This window comes from Sinocyclocheilus rhinocerous, unplaced genomic scaffold, assembly GCF_001515625.1.
Source record: "Sinocyclocheilus rhinocerous isolate Xijiao unplaced genomic scaffold, SAMN03320098_v1.1 scaffold729, whole genome shotgun sequence".
NCBI lineage: Eukaryota > Metazoa > Chordata > Actinopteri > Cypriniformes > Cyprinidae > Sinocyclocheilus > Sinocyclocheilus rhinocerous.
The window spans coordinates 326,138-343,701 of record NW_015664993.1 but is presented as its reverse complement, the minus strand read 5'-3'; the positions used below and the strand labels follow the sequence as shown (position 1 = coordinate 343,701).

General features: G+C 37.7%; 1 protein-coding gene across 1 annotated transcript in view; it reads left to right on the top strand.

Moving 5' to 3' along the window:
- LOC107730640 (voltage-dependent L-type calcium channel subunit alpha-1D-like) overlaps window positions 1-17,564 on the top strand; it is a 55,259-nt gene that overhangs the window by 19,826 nt on the left and 17,869 nt on the right. Inside the window, exons 9-25 of the mRNA XM_016541502.1 lie at window positions 2,303-2,432; window positions 2,988-3,047; window positions 3,296-3,402; window positions 3,517-3,604; window positions 6,372-6,479; window positions 6,583-6,635; window positions 6,710-6,856; window positions 7,537-7,738; window positions 7,826-7,984; window positions 8,263-8,373; window positions 10,800-10,883; window positions 12,333-12,461; window positions 15,060-15,125; window positions 15,198-15,289; window positions 15,742-15,901; window positions 17,167-17,294; window positions 17,376-17,472. Of these exons, the coding sequence (XP_016396988.1) occupies window positions 2,303-2,432; window positions 2,988-3,047; window positions 3,296-3,402; window positions 3,517-3,604; window positions 6,372-6,479; window positions 6,583-6,635; window positions 6,710-6,856; window positions 7,537-7,738; window positions 7,826-7,984; window positions 8,263-8,373; window positions 10,800-10,883; window positions 12,333-12,461; window positions 15,060-15,125; window positions 15,198-15,289; window positions 15,742-15,901; window positions 17,167-17,294; window positions 17,376-17,472 (1,921 nt within the window). The remainder of the gene's footprint in view (window positions 1-2,302; window positions 2,433-2,987; window positions 3,048-3,295; window positions 3,403-3,516; window positions 3,605-6,371; window positions 6,480-6,582; window positions 6,636-6,709; window positions 6,857-7,536; window positions 7,739-7,825; window positions 7,985-8,262; window positions 8,374-10,799; window positions 10,884-12,332; window positions 12,462-15,059; window positions 15,126-15,197; window positions 15,290-15,741; window positions 15,902-17,166; window positions 17,295-17,375; window positions 17,473-17,564) is intronic.

Genomic DNA, 17,564 nt, shown 5'->3' with positions numbered 1-17,564 from the left:
AAACTCTTTCATTATGTAATCCGTGCATTTCTCTCTAAAGGCACATCCCATGAGGAGATGGCGAGTCATATTTTTCATCATAATTGATGGATATCTAAAATGTAAAAATACGGAAAAGCTTAAAACAGGCCCGATTATAATTTGCGTTTTATTTTATAATTCCGTACAGTTAAAAAATAAAACACTAATGGCATATATGTAAAACTTTTTCCTATAATTGTATAGCTGCTTTTTCTGATTTTTATGTTGCTCTGTTCTGAATACCTTAAAATTTAAAGGATTTGCTGCAACGCAATTTTGTCTGATATGTGAATGATTTATTAACCTATTGTTTTTTATCCATGCAGCAAATGCTTTAAAAACAGCTTTAAAAATTTTAAAGTACTTTTCACTATAAATTTTACGGGTAGGTTGAATGTAAAACGTTGTCATCATTGTATTCCCATTTGTAAAATAGCCAACAAATTAATTGTTGTAGGCTAATCTCATGAAAGTGCGTATAGCATGATTTTCTGCTTCTATTTGGCGTAATATTTATATGCAGAAATTGACTTTGGCATGCAAAAGACTGATAAATTCATAATTAATGGCATGGCTGGTTCAGTCAACAGAAATACGGGACACACAGACCTATAATAACTGCTGAAATGTTTGCGGGGCAAATCTCAGGTCAGTCTGAGCGCTCATGACACGCACAGTGTGTACAGCCATACACCTGTAGGCGCCACTGTGTGGCAGTATGCTTCAAAGTTGGAAAAATTTGCAGGATTTGTTAATTTCCTTCGGGAAAATCTATGTAGGCTACAGTAATGCACACGGGCTTCATCGAATACTCCATGCATCTGTTGATTTAATCTTATGTGTGGATTATTTGGTTTCATTTAGTGTGAATCTCCGTTTTCAACGGCTCTGATAAGGCTAATAAACAACGTGATATGCGGCCGGCCAACGTTATACCAAGCAGTAGCCTATAAATTTAGATGTTCTCACATTTAGATCTAACATTTAAAATGTAACGTTAGATATTTAAAATATGGACACCTTTTGTTTGATCTAATTCTGGATATTTCCAGCCTAAGACGTGTGATTAATTCGTGTCTAAAGCCGTGTCTACACCAAGAGAACCCATTATAATCAGTTGATGCAGTGACCACACGGGAAGTGGTGCGAGGCAACAAACCTTCTACAGTAACTGATGCCTCGTTCTATCCCGAATCTTTGAAACATGCGTTGTATGCGTTGAAAGTGAAACCTAAAAAAACAGCGCGCATAAGAAAGCGATTACACGCTTTCGCGAACTTCAGCAAATGCACGCGATCACAGATTGCACGCTTCCCAGCCGAAACAACCCCCCACGTGAAACTGAAATAATAATCCGTGATATAAGATTTTGGCCATATTGCCCATCTAAGTCATTCATCCCACACTATCAACAGGCGCGTGCGTCATGTAGGCTACACTTCTTGTACTTCGTTTGGGCACCACAAGGTGTCACTGTGGCCTCAAAGCCTACCCCTCGCCTACTCTGGCTCAATTTCTATTCCTGAGGTAAAACAGGCCCTCCTCATTACCCTACAGACAAAGAAATGTAGAAATAAATAAATAAATACGTAAATAAATACATAAATGTGAAAATAAATAAAAGTTGAAATAAATAAATGTAGAAATAAATAAAAGAAAAAAATTAATAAATTGGAAAAAAAAAAAATAAATACACAAATAAGGAAATAAAATTATAAATAATTGTTTATTTTTGCTTTTTTACTTTTCTTTGTATATTTATTTATATATTTATTTATTTATATTTGCTTTTTTACATTTCTTTGTACATTTATTTATTTATTTATTTCTAATTATGTCAGGGATGGCATTCCACACAACAGAAGTAAATATGCAGAAAAGAAGAGAACAATAGCCATTTTTTTAACAAATACATTTTTAACAAGAGCAGATGTTTAGCAGAATGTTCACACTGCTCTTTTACAAACAATGAAAGCATATTTTAAAGCACAACAAAATATTAAAATACCGATTTAAAAATGTACTTTAATGCTTTCAATCTGATATTATTACAAAGTTTAGTTTTTGAAGTGCAAGTTTAGTTTAAGTACACTAAAGTGGCCTTATATTTTATTATTATTACATAATCAAGTACAGTTTTTTAAAAGTATACTTTTAAGATTAGAAGGACACTACAAATAAGAATGATTCATTTTCACAAGGCATTTTCAAAAACATCTTTTGGACTGCCATATTGTTCATTCTCACACACTTATCCGTCTGATCTCTGTCTGTAATGCAGGATCCGTGTGGCGTGCCATCAGCTCATCAATCATCAGATCTTCACCAACCTCATCCTCATCTTCATCGTGCTGAGCTCCGTCTCGCTGGCAGCCGAGGACCCCATCCGTAACTTCTCTGCCCGAAACATTGTAAGACAGCCAAGAAAAACCTGTTCTTTTTAATAGCATAAAATACACAAATATGGGGAATTTCTTCTTTAAACACAAGATCTAATTATGCAGCATCAGTTAGACTCATGAACTAGATTCTTTTGTTACCTTATTTTCTTCATGTTCACAGTTTGAAGGAATAATGATTTCCAAACAGGAATTCACAAGAAGCTTCAAATGCAGATTCACTGTTTACCTATTGAATCATTTCACTGATTCAGTGAACACATGATAGTATAAACCTTAATCAGGTTTAACGCCATATTGAATTTAACATGTCTATTAACTAGATCGCAATGACTAGATAATATTTAGCATATGCACATTGTAATGTCAGTGGATGATGGGCTCCTCTTGAGTCTGGTTCCTCTCAAGATATTTTTTCCTTCACTACCGCAACCTTGTCCCATTTGGCTGGTCACTTAACTGGCTTTAGATATTAATGCTTTGAAACAACATGGATTGTGAAGGAGCTGTAGAAATAAAATAACTTGAACTTTCTCCTTTCTTTGTGTGTCACGTTGCTCTGTGCAGGTTCTTGGTTATTTTGACTATGCCTTCACTGCTATATTTACAGTGGAGATCTTGCTGAAGGTAAAGAATCCTGTCTTATTTCCATCTGCACACTGTACAATGTGATTATAACTCTCTTACCTGTTCTAGTTTATAAAGATGTGCTTTACTAGTTTCTTATTTGGGGTTACTGAGTTGGACAGGAATTCACAACCCAATTCAGTTTTACTATCAATTTTATTGATTACTGATTCTGTAATAAATATAATCTGAAAGAATTCCTTTAGCTTCAAGCAGTTTAGTTCACCCGTCTTTGTTGTGTTCATCAGATGACTGCGTTTGGTGCTTTCCTTCACAAAGGAGCTTTCTGCAGAAATTACTTTAATTTGCTGGATCTGCTGGTGGTTGGAGTCTCCCTTGTTTCCTTCGGCATACAGTACGTACATATCACAACCAGCATTGCTGGATTATTTCAGTTCTGTACATTTGAAGACAGTCACTGTGTTCATGTTCAGCAGGTGAATGTTTGCTGTGTGTGTTTTGTCTGCAGATCGTCAGCTATTTCAGTGGTGAAGATCTTAAGGATTCTGCGTGTGCTTCGACCTCTGAGAGCCATCAACAGAGCCAAAGGACTCAAAGCCAGGCACTGCTATCTCTGTCTGACACAAGTATAATGTGAAGCTCACCAGATTTAAAAGATTGTGAAGATCTGTGTACAGGTGCTACAGTATTGGTTATATTCAGAAATGAGGTGCAGATTTATTGCAGTTAAAGTGAGAAGTCACAAAAATGTAACAGATAACAAAGAACATTTGACTTTGACAAAAAAAAGGTAACCCTTAATTTTGATTGTCCACTTTAGAGATTCTACTAACTAAATGTAACTTTGCAACTACATGTCAACTACAAGTCATTAGAATATTAGTAGTCTGTCTGCTTAATATCGGCTAATTCTTTAAGTCAAGTCAAGTCAAGTCACCTTTATTTATATAGCGCTTTTAACAATACAGATTGTGTCAAAGCAACTGAACAGCATTAATTAGGAAAATAGTGTGTCAATAATGCAAAAATGACAATAGTAAACCATAACAACTTCTTTTTCATTATTACTAATTTCTCTATACCTCACTCCTTGTTCAATAAAAGTTACTACACCTCCACCTGTTCCTATTTCCCTGTCTTTCCTTACATTTTCATAGCCTTCAATTCTAAAATCAAGATGAGGTTTTAACCATGTTTCTTGTACACAAATAACCTTTGGTTTCTGTTGTAAATCTTCAATATACTTTTTAAATTCCTGTCCATTTGCTAAAAGACTCCTTGCATTCCACTGAATTATCTCAAAATACATTATGTACCTACCCCATTAGTAGCCTGCGAACCTTGGGGACCACCTACAAGTGCTTCTTTAACCGACTCTACTGTTGTTTCTCTTATGTCCAAATATTTCTCAGCTGCTCTAATTATTATCTTAATTCTTTCTGTTCTACTTGTCGTTTGAGCCGAGCAATTAATCACCTCTGCCACGAATGTTACAAATTTAATTTTATCAACCACTAATGAATCCTTGTTGATTCTGCACTGATTCTTTTGATTTTGGATTTTCACGCTTGTAGCTTCATTTATTTTTGGTGCTTCACTACTTTTCACTCTTTTAATAGCATCAGCATATGATATTCCTTCTGTCATCTTGACATTTTGGACTTTTATTGCCCTTTTCCTGACTTCACATCCTCCATATGCTGAGCTATGTTCTCCCCCGCAGTTACAGCATTGCAGTTTAACATTTTCTCCACACTCCCCATATTGATGTTCTCCTGCACATTTACCACACCTTTGCCTACCTTTGCATACAGCAGCCACATGACCATATCTTTGGCATTTAAAGCATCTCAACGGCGGTGCTACATATTCCCTTACACTGTAGCTCATAAACCCAACCATCACTCTTGTTGGCAATACTTCTTCTTCGAACTGGATCATTACAGACAAACTGTCTTTCCTCACCCCATCCCTTGTATACTGCATCCGTTTAACTTTGCAAACCTTTGCTCCAGTTAAGCTCTTTTTAATCTCATCCTCTGATACTTCTGTTGGAATTCCATATATGACACCTTTAGTTGTTTTCCTCTCTTCCCATTTTGAGCATTTTACAGAATTACTTGCCAGTGTTTTTAATCGCAATGCTTTTTCTCTCTGCTTTTCATCTCTGCATATTAGCATTATATTTCCGTCACGTAGTGTTTTTGCATACTTAATGTTCCCTAGTTTCATTTTGAGTGCTTCCGTTATCTTTAATGGGTTCTTTGATCCAGGCACTTCAAATTTAATGATAACCTTATGTTCTTCCTTCCTTTCCATGATTCTTCGACTACTTTCCTCATTATCACTATCCGTATTATGTTGATGTACTTTCTTCCTTTTCCTATTTACTAGGTTCCACTCCATTTCAGTCCTACCTCCCTCACCAGCTTCTTCCATCCATTCCTCCTGTTCACTTCCTGATCCATCGTCACTTCCTACCATCTCAGCTCCAGTCACAGTTCAGTGCTGCCAACCGCCATAATAAAGTTATATTTATCACTTTAAACAACAGAGAGTAATAGAGATTTTACAGAAAAACAAAGCTACACGAAGCTACAATCACAAACCAGCAGCACTGCAAACAGGAAGCAGGAATAACACTGTCCAACAGCGACACCCGCAGGATTTTGATGGTGAATCTAAAAACACATTTTGTTTGGATGCAAACATTAGTCTTGCCTTGACATTCTTTATTGAGAATAGGGGTCATGTCATAAATGTTTGTTTGTTTGTTTGTTTTTGTTTTTACATTTTTAAGCATTATTTCAAAATGCTCTGATAACTGAACAACTGCAGTGTGAAATATTTTCAAAACAATCTCGCCACTTTTTGTAGTGAGAAGGAAGTGTTCGGACAATTCCTGTATATTTAATGCAGTGGACTCTTATAAAATTAAAATATCAGGCAAATTGCATTTCTCATGTCACGACTCCTTTAGAATAAGATTAAAACTCATAATCCCTTTTAATTGTAAAATGCACTAATGAACAAAACATTTTTCGGTAACACTTTACAATAAGGTTGTAATGTTAGTTAATGAACAATACATTTATTACAGTATTTATTAGTCTTTGTTAATGAAAATACACTCGTTCATTGTAAGTTCATGTTAATTCACAGTGCATTAACTAATGTTAACAAGCACAACTTTTGATTTTAATAATTAGTTAGTAAATGTTGAAATTAACATTGCCTAAGATTAATAAATGCTGTAGAAGTATTGTTCATGCTTAGTTCATGTCAACTAAAGTAGTTAACTAATGAACCTTATTGTAAAGTGTTACCTATTTTTCTTTTCTTTCTCTCTCTCTGCCAATGCAGCATGTGGTTCAGTGTGTGTTTGTGGCCATCAGGACGATTGGGAACATCATGATTGTCACCACACTTCTTCAGTTCATGTTTGCCTGTATCGGTGTGCAGCTGTTTAAGGTGCTCCAGCAAATACTTTCACATGAAAGCAAGATTTTGTATTTAACACACTCCATTAACAAGCAGTTTTCATTGTTACGTGATGAAAATGTGTTATCCTCAGGGGAAGTTCTACCGCTGTTCTGATGATGCAAAAACAAGTCCAGAGGACTGCAGGTGAGTGAATGAAGAGTTTCACAGTGAATACACAGTGTCTGTGCCTGTGTTCCACCATCTTTTTGTCTTTCTAGAGGGACGTTTATCGTGTACAGTATTGGTGAGACGGCACTGCCACAAATGTGTGAGAGGATCTGGTACAACAGTGACTTTAACTTTGATAATGTGCTGATGGCTATGATGGCCCTCTTCACCGTCTCAACGTTTGAGGGCTGGCCGGCGTAAGACCATAGCGCACCACACACACACACACACACACACACACACACACACACACTAATAAGAACTGATCACTATAAGACAATAAACCTAAAGAAGCTAAAACTATGAAACTAAAATAAATCCTAAGTAAAACAGATTGACAGCTTTTATGCCTAATGGTTATTTGTAAAGCGCTAAACACAAACATTAGAAGCCATAATTCTACAGTTAAAGAGAATACACTTTCATGACTGTTTCTTAACACACTTAAATACACTTATTTTACATTAAAGTATATATTAGTTTACTGTAAATGCTTGTCAGTACAGTACACTTAACAATATACAATATACACAATATACGTAGACAATAGATGTAATTATGAAATTACATACACTGCAAAAAAAGATTTTCTTACGGTCTGTGAGAATATAACTATAAAACAGTACAGTATGATTATAGCAGCTGCCTGCATTTTAAGAACACCGTACACGTCTGCATTTGACTGCTGTGTGTCTGATGCTAAATGGTGAACTGTACTGTAAGTATTCTAATATCACATCATAAATCAGTGGTTCTCAATTGAAATATTAAAATGCAAGTATGTAATTGTGTATAGTTAAAAACAAATAGACTGAACTATTTCCCACATCTTCTGTTGAAATGCATTGGTCCGTTGAGTGTGTTTTGTCTCCTGCAGTCTGCTGTACAAGGCCATCGACTCAAAGAAGGAAAACATGGGTCCCGTCTACAACTACCGCGTGGAGATCTCCATCTTCTTCATCATCTACATAATCATCATCGCCTTCTTCATGATGAATATTTTTGTGGGTTTTGTCATTGTCACGTTTCAGGAGCAGGGCGAGAAAGAGTACAAGAACTGTGAGCTGGACAAGAACCAGGTCTGCAAGTTCATACGGATATTATTGTGATCCAGCTAGGATATGGATGAAAGACGAGGGTGTGAGTTTTCTTGTGTGTTTTGACAGCGCCAATGTGTGGAGTACGCTCTGAAAGCCCGTCCGCTGAGGAGATACATCCCTAAAAACCCGTACCAGTATAAGTTCTGGTATGTGGTGAACTCCACGGGCTTTGAGTATGTCATGTTTGTGCTCATCGTCCTCAACACACTGTGTCTGGCCGTTCAGGTGAGGAGACGGATCTGAACATCAGCACTGTTACACAAACACAAGCGTGAACACAATAGGAGATGCTTATATCAGGATGTTGTAGAGGATATTCATCATTCTGCAGACCAAAATCAGTTACAGTGGTTTGGAATGACACGAGGGTGATTAAATGACTACAGTTTTTAATTTGGGGGCAAACTGTCCCTTTTAAGCTCACAAAAGAAAGTACTGAAGGATTGTACTAGATTCCACATAAAAAATGATGTTCTTTTTTATTTTCTATGTATCGTACACAGCATCACGGCCAGTCACGTCTTTTCAATTATGGGATGGACATTTTGAACATGGTGTTCACGGGTGTCTTTGCAGTCGAAATGATTCTCAAACTGGTTGCCTTCAAACCAAAGGTACATTTTTTTTTTGTCTGGCTATGATGCAGTGATGTCAGAGCGCTTTTACCCCTGTCCTGTGATGTTTAACCCTATCCTCCCCTCGCTGGTGTCTGTCTGATTAGGGTTATTGTGTGGACCCCTGGAATGGGTTTGATGCTCTGGTGGTGATTGGCAGCGTAGTAGACATCGTTCTGAGTCAGGTAGACCCCCGACTTTCCTCTCGTCTGTCTGATCTTTTTCTCACCTCTGCTAGTTGCTGTTGTCTGATTTTGTGTACGTTTAAATCACTGCTCTCTCGTCCTTCAGTGTGCTGTGTTTATGAATCTATCTGACACTATGCTTTCAGGAAGTCTTATTTATACCCAGGTTGCAGAATTTAGGCAACAGCAAAATGCTAAAACATTTCAGATCAGAAGACATCAAATGTGATTATACAGATGTATTATAAATATTTGTGCTGACTAATAAATGATATGGGAGTCTCACAATACCTGTCAAGAACATGTCATATTTGTCCCCAAAATCATCCTATCTGGTTTAGGACCTTTAAGATTGTTTGCATTGTGATTATTTTTATGACAATTAAACACATTTAAACCCCAAATTCAGATGCAGAAAAATCTCATTGTAGGAAAAAAAAAAAACCCACTTATTTTCATGTACTTAGTTTACAGTATTTATACAGTAGTATGTATTGTTCCTTTAATCTGTACGGAATACTGTACAGTAATCCAGTTATTATTATAGAAACAAATAAATAAATAAAAGCTGACAGGGTGATCAAGGCCCCATTCTTCCTTGTTGAGCGAGGGACAATAGTCGTTTAATATATTATTAGTATAAACATTCTTTGAATATATTAATAATATTGTGTAGACTATAATAATAATCACAGCTGATTTTACTCATTCAAAGATTTTTTTGTGAATTAAAAATTACCTGATAATTTTTTTTGGAGGTAATTATTACCTAAAATGTAATTAATACCTAAATAAAATGTAGGTATTAATTACATTTTAATTAATTTTTTTTATAATTGAAATAAACTTTTAACTATACTTAAAGTAGATTTTAAGTATCAGTGAATTTATAAAAATGATTTATGTATTACATGAACTTGCTGCTTCTGCGATTTGACTTGGTGTTTTGTAATTAGATTTCAAATGATTTACTCTCAAAATAATCGCGTCTGTTTAAAACAGTCTTACAGCTTAATTTGAAGAATTCTCAATAAAACCATGTACACAGTTTAGTTTTCAGGTCAGGAGCAGGTGTAAAGTTTAGTCTGAGCAACTAACATTTAGAAAGTATAAAAAGTTCACGAATATAACAATTTACATAAGAATGGTTTTATTTCTGATTTTTATGAGTTCTCACGTGAGCTCTGCTCATGTTTCATGAATGAGACACATTGAGAATTATGAGAACCACAAAAATAAATAAATAAATCAAGTGAAACGTCTGGACACATTAGAGTATGTGTCTTGCAGATGTCAATGCAAAAGGTTTCCATTTTCTTAATGCAAAGTATAGTTTTATTTATTTTTTATTTTTTTTATGGTAAAATGTGATGTGGGCATGCTATTATGAGATTCGTCATATAAAAACAAGCATGTTATATATAAATACCCAGACTGCCAAGCTGTTGTTATTGTAGGATGTGTCTCAATCTGCTCCCTAGTTACAGTGCACTGGTTAGGTAGTAGGCCATCAGGAATGTCCCGTTGTCAAAAAGAACACAATTCCCCACAAAAAAAACAGCGAGCATTCACTTCACTTGTCATGGCATGCCATCATGTCCAGTCTCTCAACTTGACAGAAATGAAGGAGGAGCACATCTGTGGTACAATGTAGATGCATGATTAAAAAAGTGACAAAAGTGACGTGTAGCCAAGTATGGTGTCCCATACTTGGAATTTGCACTCTTCATTTATCCCATTCAAGTGTGCACACACAGCAGTGAGTAGTGAACACTCACCTGGAGCAGTGGGCAGCAGTTGGGGGTTTGGTGCCTTGCTCAAGGGGTCTCACCTCAGTCGTGGTATTGAAGGTGGAAGAGAGCGCTGGTCATTCACTCCCCCACCGACAATCCCTGCCGAATCTGAGACTCAAACCCGAGACCTTTGGGTTACAAGTCCGACTCTCTAACCATTAGACCACGACTGCTCCTAAAACAAAACAAGTCCAAATGTTTAGTGGTTTAAGACGCTTTATAGTGTCAGAATTAGTGTGTGTTCACAATATGCTGACTGACGTAATGGGGAAGTAGGGAGTGGAATGAGACAGCAACAGTGTGTCGCTCTTTCTGTGTATGACTGCAGCATCATAACTGTGACTTTCTTCTGTCTTTTTCTTCCCACTTTCTGTTCCTTTGTCCATTCATCTCTTTCTTCCAATCCTCCTTTCCTCTCTCATCTCTCTGTTTCGCTGGGTGACCACAGCACTATTTTGCCGATGCATGGAACACGTTTGATGCCTTAATTGTTGTTGGTAGCATCGTTGACATTGCGATCACAGAGATCAATGTAAGTAAAAGCGGCATCCAAGCCCAGCATCTCTGTCTGTTTTTGTCCTGATATTGAAGATGAGGCTTATGTGGGTCATTTTCAGGAAAGGGGCCATTTGTTTCCACATCTTACTGCTGATACAAACAGGAGACATGTAGTCACATTCTATGATCAATGAACTCTGTTTAGTGAGCGATCGTTTCACATACAATGTTTGTTCTTCAGCTAAATATCAGCCAGCTGCCAGTTGTAATAGGTTAAAAGAAATAATCTCATCCTAACTATTTGCAGTTATTGAAATGATTTGCATTTATCTTTGTCCCTGTGCATTTTTTTGGCCTTTCCCCCATTATTTGGATAGGGCAGTGCAAGGGACAGGGAGCATTGGAGGAGGAGCAAGGGGAAGTGGTTTGGGAAAAGACCTGTGCTGAAGCTCAGTCTACTGTTATACATGCGTTCTCTATGAATCCCCTGAATCAAGCCCAAGAGGCCGGTGTTATCCTGGACAAATAGGCTCTTATACCTCCTGATAAGTGAAGAAGTGATCTGTGAAGGTCTTGTGCAGATGCAACAAGCAGTCTGATGCAGAATGCGGTCCTGAGCCTAAGCTGTGGGTTAGAAAGTGGCTTATGGATAGAAACACAAGAGTGACATGTTGAGCGAGTTGATAAAAACAAGAACTACAGATTCAGGATTAGAGATAACAACCCACATTTGTTGACCATTAATCTGAATGTGGGAAGGAAACCCCACAGTGTTTATGGCAGTGACATCCAAAGGCCTTTTGGCCTGAGGTTCTTGAAATCCTTTTCCAAAAGAATGAAGGCATGAAAGCTTCAGGCACAAATAGCACTGTTTTCTGAGAATGACCTTTATTTACTGTTTAGAGTGACCCAATAGAACTGAACTGAATTACTGAATTCCTTTTTTTTTCTTTTGTGTATTTGTAAACTCCGTGTTGAGGAGAGTGTCTAGGCATAATTAGTTTGAAAAGAAACAATTGCATTTCATGTATTTCATCATGAAGAAGCTCAATAATTCAGGCATGAGTTTGCTACATAGCTATCTATAACACACACACACACACACTATATACTATATGATGATTATATGAGTTTTAATACGAGCCGTTTGATTTGTTGAAGCACACAGAAGCTGCAGTATTTGCAGTATAGACAGTGGTAAGGTGCCCGGTGTGTTGTCTTGAAAAGAAGATCCTTGTCATGACTATGGGACCATTAAGCATTTGTCGTTGGGAATATGAAGCCTGTAGTGCATGCACAAACTCTGCATGAAAATTACTAGTGAATGATGCAGAACATTAAAACACTCAAAGAACGGTCTGTTCACATACTCATCGCACACAATCCACACACTGTGCGATGTGTGATAGAGACACGCTGAAGTATAGAGAGTGGAAACACATGATGCCTTATTAACATGAATGCTGTCTGGTGTTTTTCTCAGAACACGGAAGACAGCGCAAGAATTTCCATCACATTCTTCCGTCTGTTTCGTGTCATGCGCTTAGTGAAGTTGTTGAGCAGAGGAGAGGGCATTCGTACGCTCCTCTGGACCTTCATCAAATCATTTCAGGTACACTCATTTTATAACTCAATTTATTAAATGACTTTCTGGAATCCTTGTTTGTGATTGGTCAGTTTGGGCATTGAGTGGACAAATTATTGTAGATAACTAATTATCCAATATACAAGTGACAATTTTACATCTCCCATATCACTCAACACTCAAGTTCATTTGTGCTAGAGGTCTGCATTCCCGCAGCTCTCCCGCGGGAACCGACCGGATTTTTTGCGCTGCGGGATTAAATTCCCGAATAAAACGTTTTATTTTCTCTGACACTTTTTTTCCTACTGTGTTGCATAAAATAGGCATATTAAACGAATTTTGTGTCTTAAGATAATTCATATAAATTCAAGTCAAAGTCAATCAATTCAAGACTCTTGACAAGACGAATAAAATAACAAAATTTTGTGCAGACTACACTTTTAGTTGTCAGCCTATCTCTCTTTCTTTCAATAGAGGAAATTTAAATGTGAGATTCTGGAAACGAGATCTAAATTTAGCAGGAACGGTCGGGTCAGGAAGAAAATTATTCTAAGCGGACAGCGGGTGAACCAAGAGTGAATATATAGCGGGAGCGGGTGGGTGCGGAATAGAACCTTGCGGGAGCGGGACTAAAAAAACAGTACCGCGCAGACCTCTAATTTGTGCCATTTCTTATGTCTCAGAATCATTAACTTTGACTGTGATTAAAAAGCTGAGAATAAAACCTGAAGTTTATGTGTCATCAGTTAAAGCGAGAAGTTGGAAAAAAAGTCTGGGCATTATAGCAGCTTTCATTGGCCAATAACCACCTACTTAGAGAGGAAGAGGCTATGTCACTGGCAAGCAAAGCATCCAAACACGGTTCGGTTTTTTCAGCATCATGTTTTACTGATGGAGCAGGGAGTCCACAGGGCTGGACAGAACCAGCAGAGGAGGAAGGGCTAGGGTGCTGAATGAAACCAGTCACTCATGTCATGTTGAACAGGTCTGGCTGGAGAGGAAGGGCTGTAGGGGTGGGAATTAATTCCAGCAGGGAAAGGGCTATAAGCACTGACTCTGAGATGGACTGTCACTGGGCAGTGGACGCTGTCTCCAGGACAGATAAGGTGGTGGGTACTGGCTCAGGGTCTGTGGTGGGTGTGTATGCTGGCTCGGGGTCACAATCCTCTTCCACCTCATCCACTGTGAAGGGGGATTCACTAAATTGAAGTACCAATTCAATGAAGTCGCAAAATGTCCCTCGAGAACCATTGACAGGGAGTAGATCAGTGGTTCCCAACCACATTCCTGGAGGCCCCAATCACTGCACATGAGCTCATTAGTAGAGACTCCAAAATCTGAAATCCAGGAACAGGGTTGGAAACCACTGAGGTAGAGAATTTAGTGGTTCTTTAAGTCTGACTTGATAAAAAGATATGATATGCTAGATCAGGGGCATCCTATGCTGCTCCTGGAGGGCCAACATCCTGCAGATTTCTAGCTCTAACCAGCTCCAACACATTTTTTTGGAAGTTTCTAATGAGCCTGAAGACTCTGATTAGTTGGTTCAGGTGTGCTTAATTGGGGTTGGTGCTAAACTCTGCAGGACAGTGGCCCTCCAGGAACGGGTTAGGGCACCCCTGTGCTAGCTCCAAAAACTCATGGGTGTAGTCTAGGGCTGTCCAAACTCGGTCCTGGAGGGCCGGTGTCCTGCAGAGTTTAACTCCAACCTGCCTGCAAGTGTCTAGTATGCCTATTAAGAGCTTGATTAGCTGGTGCAGGTGTGTTTATTTGGGGCTGGAGCTGAACTCTGCAGGACACCGGCCCTCCAGGACCGAGTTTGAACAAACCTTATTGGAATCAACCATTCAGGATGAGGAGGAGACTAACGGGTACTAGATGCATTTCCAAGTTGGTTCTTCAGCCGTGGAGTGAAGGAGAGAGTTGAGGCTTGGATCTAAATGCAAGCTATAAATTAATTTAAAGAAACCCAAAAACTTAGTAACACAGGAATAAAGAAACAAAAACCACAGCATCACAGATTACTAGACAAAAAAAATAAAAAAATAAATGAAGGCAAGAACAAGAACCGGCAAGGATCAACTAAATCAGAGGCATATATAGACAAAGAATAATGAGCAACTGAACTAGACACAAGGTGAACATAATCAGAAACCATGGAAACTAATAGAAGCAAGAACCCACACAGGAAGACAAAATTGAAACAATGCCAAATAAACTTCAAAATAAAGTCTTAGGAACCACAGGCACATCAGAAACATGACACATTTACTTACGTGATGTAGACAATTTAGCCATCTGAAGAAAAAAAAAATCTACTTTTTTAAGTAACTTATTTTAAATTTGAAAGTTAAAAAAAAATAGAGAGAGAAAAAAAAAACTCCCATCTAAATAAACTGGGAGTATCTCAATTCTGAATTGTTGATTGAAATCACATACGTTGGATGATAACTCACGACTGATTTCGGAGGCTAACTATTAGCTAACTAACTAGTCCATATAAAGAAGTAACTTGGATTTCAGATTAATAAAATACATTGTGTAATGCTTCACTTCATCTTATAGTTTATTTATCAATATTCAATAATGAAGACGGGCTGATCTAATTTCCTCTGTGTCTCTCAGGCTCTTCCATATGTGGCTCTACTTATTGCCATGTTGTTCTTCATCTATGCTGTCATTGGAATGCAGGTAAATCATCTGCTGGTGTCATATAGTAAACCTGTTGTGAATTATGATAATGTGATGGTTTTATTATTTTAGGTGTTTGGGAAGATCGCCATGGTGGATGGAACCAGTATTAATCGTAACAATAATTTCCAGACCTTTCCACAAGCTGTGCTTCTGCTGTTCAGGTGTGTTCACGAGAATATTGTGTGTTTGTGAGCCTTACTGGAAGGATGAAGCTGTACATACTTATTATCAAAGCAGTGTAAAATAAGTGACATAACATACAATAATACTAGTGTAATATTAACTAGTAAAAAATATGAAGGTGAGTGAATGTTTTCAGTAAGCATAGCTAACAAATTTATGCATTAAAAATATAACATTTAATCAGAAACCAAGTAGTACATTCTTTGCTGAATTGCTAAGTTTGGTCAGGCTATGCACCTCCTCCTTTTGAATACCAAATCTACGAAATGTCAAAGTTTTGTATGTTGGTCGGCTGTCCGTGATGCACCGTACCAGAGAGGACTAATTTGTAATAAGAGTTCAAATCAAAATGAATTTGCCAATTATTGTAATAATACAAAAAAGTCCAGGACAGTCATTCATTGTTTTTTTTTCTCTTACCGTATGTCAGATGTGCGACGGGTGAGGCATGGCAGCTGATCATGTTGGCGTGTTTGCCTGGCAAACAGTGTGACTCTGAGTCCGACTATAACCCTGGAGAAGAGAAAACCTGCGGCAGCAACTTCGCTATCCTCTACTTCATCAGCTTCTACATGCTCTGTGCTTTTCTGGTACCTCAGAAGATCTCAGCTTTCAAGATGTGTTGTATTTGTGTGTTTAGTACTTCTATTCAGTCTCTATAATCATGCATCTACTCTTGTGTAGGGCTGTCAAAATGACTGAAAAACGAAATTCGAATTTTCTACTGTTTAAAATAATGTTTATAAACCATATATAATTAATAAAGTTGCTTAAACAATTAGAAAAAAGAAAAAAAAACAGCATCATGCATGTATGTATAGATTAATACAAAGGACCGAAAACCAATCACAAAGAGTAGGCTACTTTCTTCATTTAAAAACATGAGATACAGTAGGATGGGGAAAACCGCCAGACATGTTTTTTAAAAGTTGAACTTACATTAATTTTACATTAATTTTGCTTTCTAAACATGCCGCTCTCTTGTGCGAGACGTGAGTGCAACGGTGATAGATGTCCCTCTAGAAAATGTAATAAATATGCATTCTGTGTGAACGGCTTGGTTTCAGTTTTGACGTAAATAACATCTTCTCCACACTGATGTTCTCGTTTTCCACAATATACTGTATGAACAACGTAGCCGCGCCGCATCTAGTGGGTTCAACTGGATAGGCTAACAAAAGCATTAAAATGCAATGAAACTTACATCGTCGTCGCATTTCGTGCGCCACTGATAGGCTGCCTGACAGCTGACCTAAAATTCGAATGCAACGTTTTTGCATTCGAATGTGTATTTATTATTTTTTTTAATTCGACGAATATTCGAAATTAGAATTTTTTTTTGACAGCCCTACTCTTGTGTGTAACGGACTCAGGCTTGGTGTTGGGTTTGAATACATTTGCTGAAGGTTATGGAAAGCAACAATCCAAATCAACAGGCAAAGGGATGGTCAAAAATACAAGCATGAGTCGAAGATTTGGAATAGACAGTCCAAATAAACATCCAAATCAGAAACAATAATCGAAGAGTCCAAAAAAACAGGCAATGGTCATAACAAGAAGCAGTCACAATAGCAATAGAAACCACTCAGTAAGACTGGCAATACTTCGCAATTTAATACTGGAAAGCATGGCTTTTTATACAGAGCAAACAGGACGTGACTGTAAAGAAAATGGTGTGAGATCACTATTCGGGTGAGGGCTCCCTCTGGTGGTTGGAGGGAACAGATGATTCACTGTGTTCTTGCTCTTTTTCTCTTCAACATTGCTTTGTTTCCGTACTCAGTAATAATTGTTTTTATTTTGTTATTTGACATAAATGATATTGCTCAGTTTTGTTATTGTTCTATTTCACCAGATCATTAATCTGTTTGTCGCTGTCATCGTGGACAACTTTGACTACTTGACACGTGATTGGTCGATTCTTGGACCACATCATTTAGATGAATTCAAGAGGATTTGGTCGGAATATGATCCTGAGGCCAAGTATATATCCAAAAGATGTTTTACTTCCAGATCACTCTGTGTGTGTTTTGTTTGACAGTGAATACTGTGTGTGTGTATCAGGGGCCGTATAAAACACTTAGATGTGGTGACGTTACTGCGCAGGATTCAGCCGCCGCTGGGCTTTGGCAAGCTGTGTCCTCATAGAGTGGCTTGCAAGGTATAAAGCACATAAAGCACACTCACACAGACATAGATTTTGCAATTTGAAGTTCTATACAAGATTTGTTTTTCTGTGGTTTAAGTAGTGTC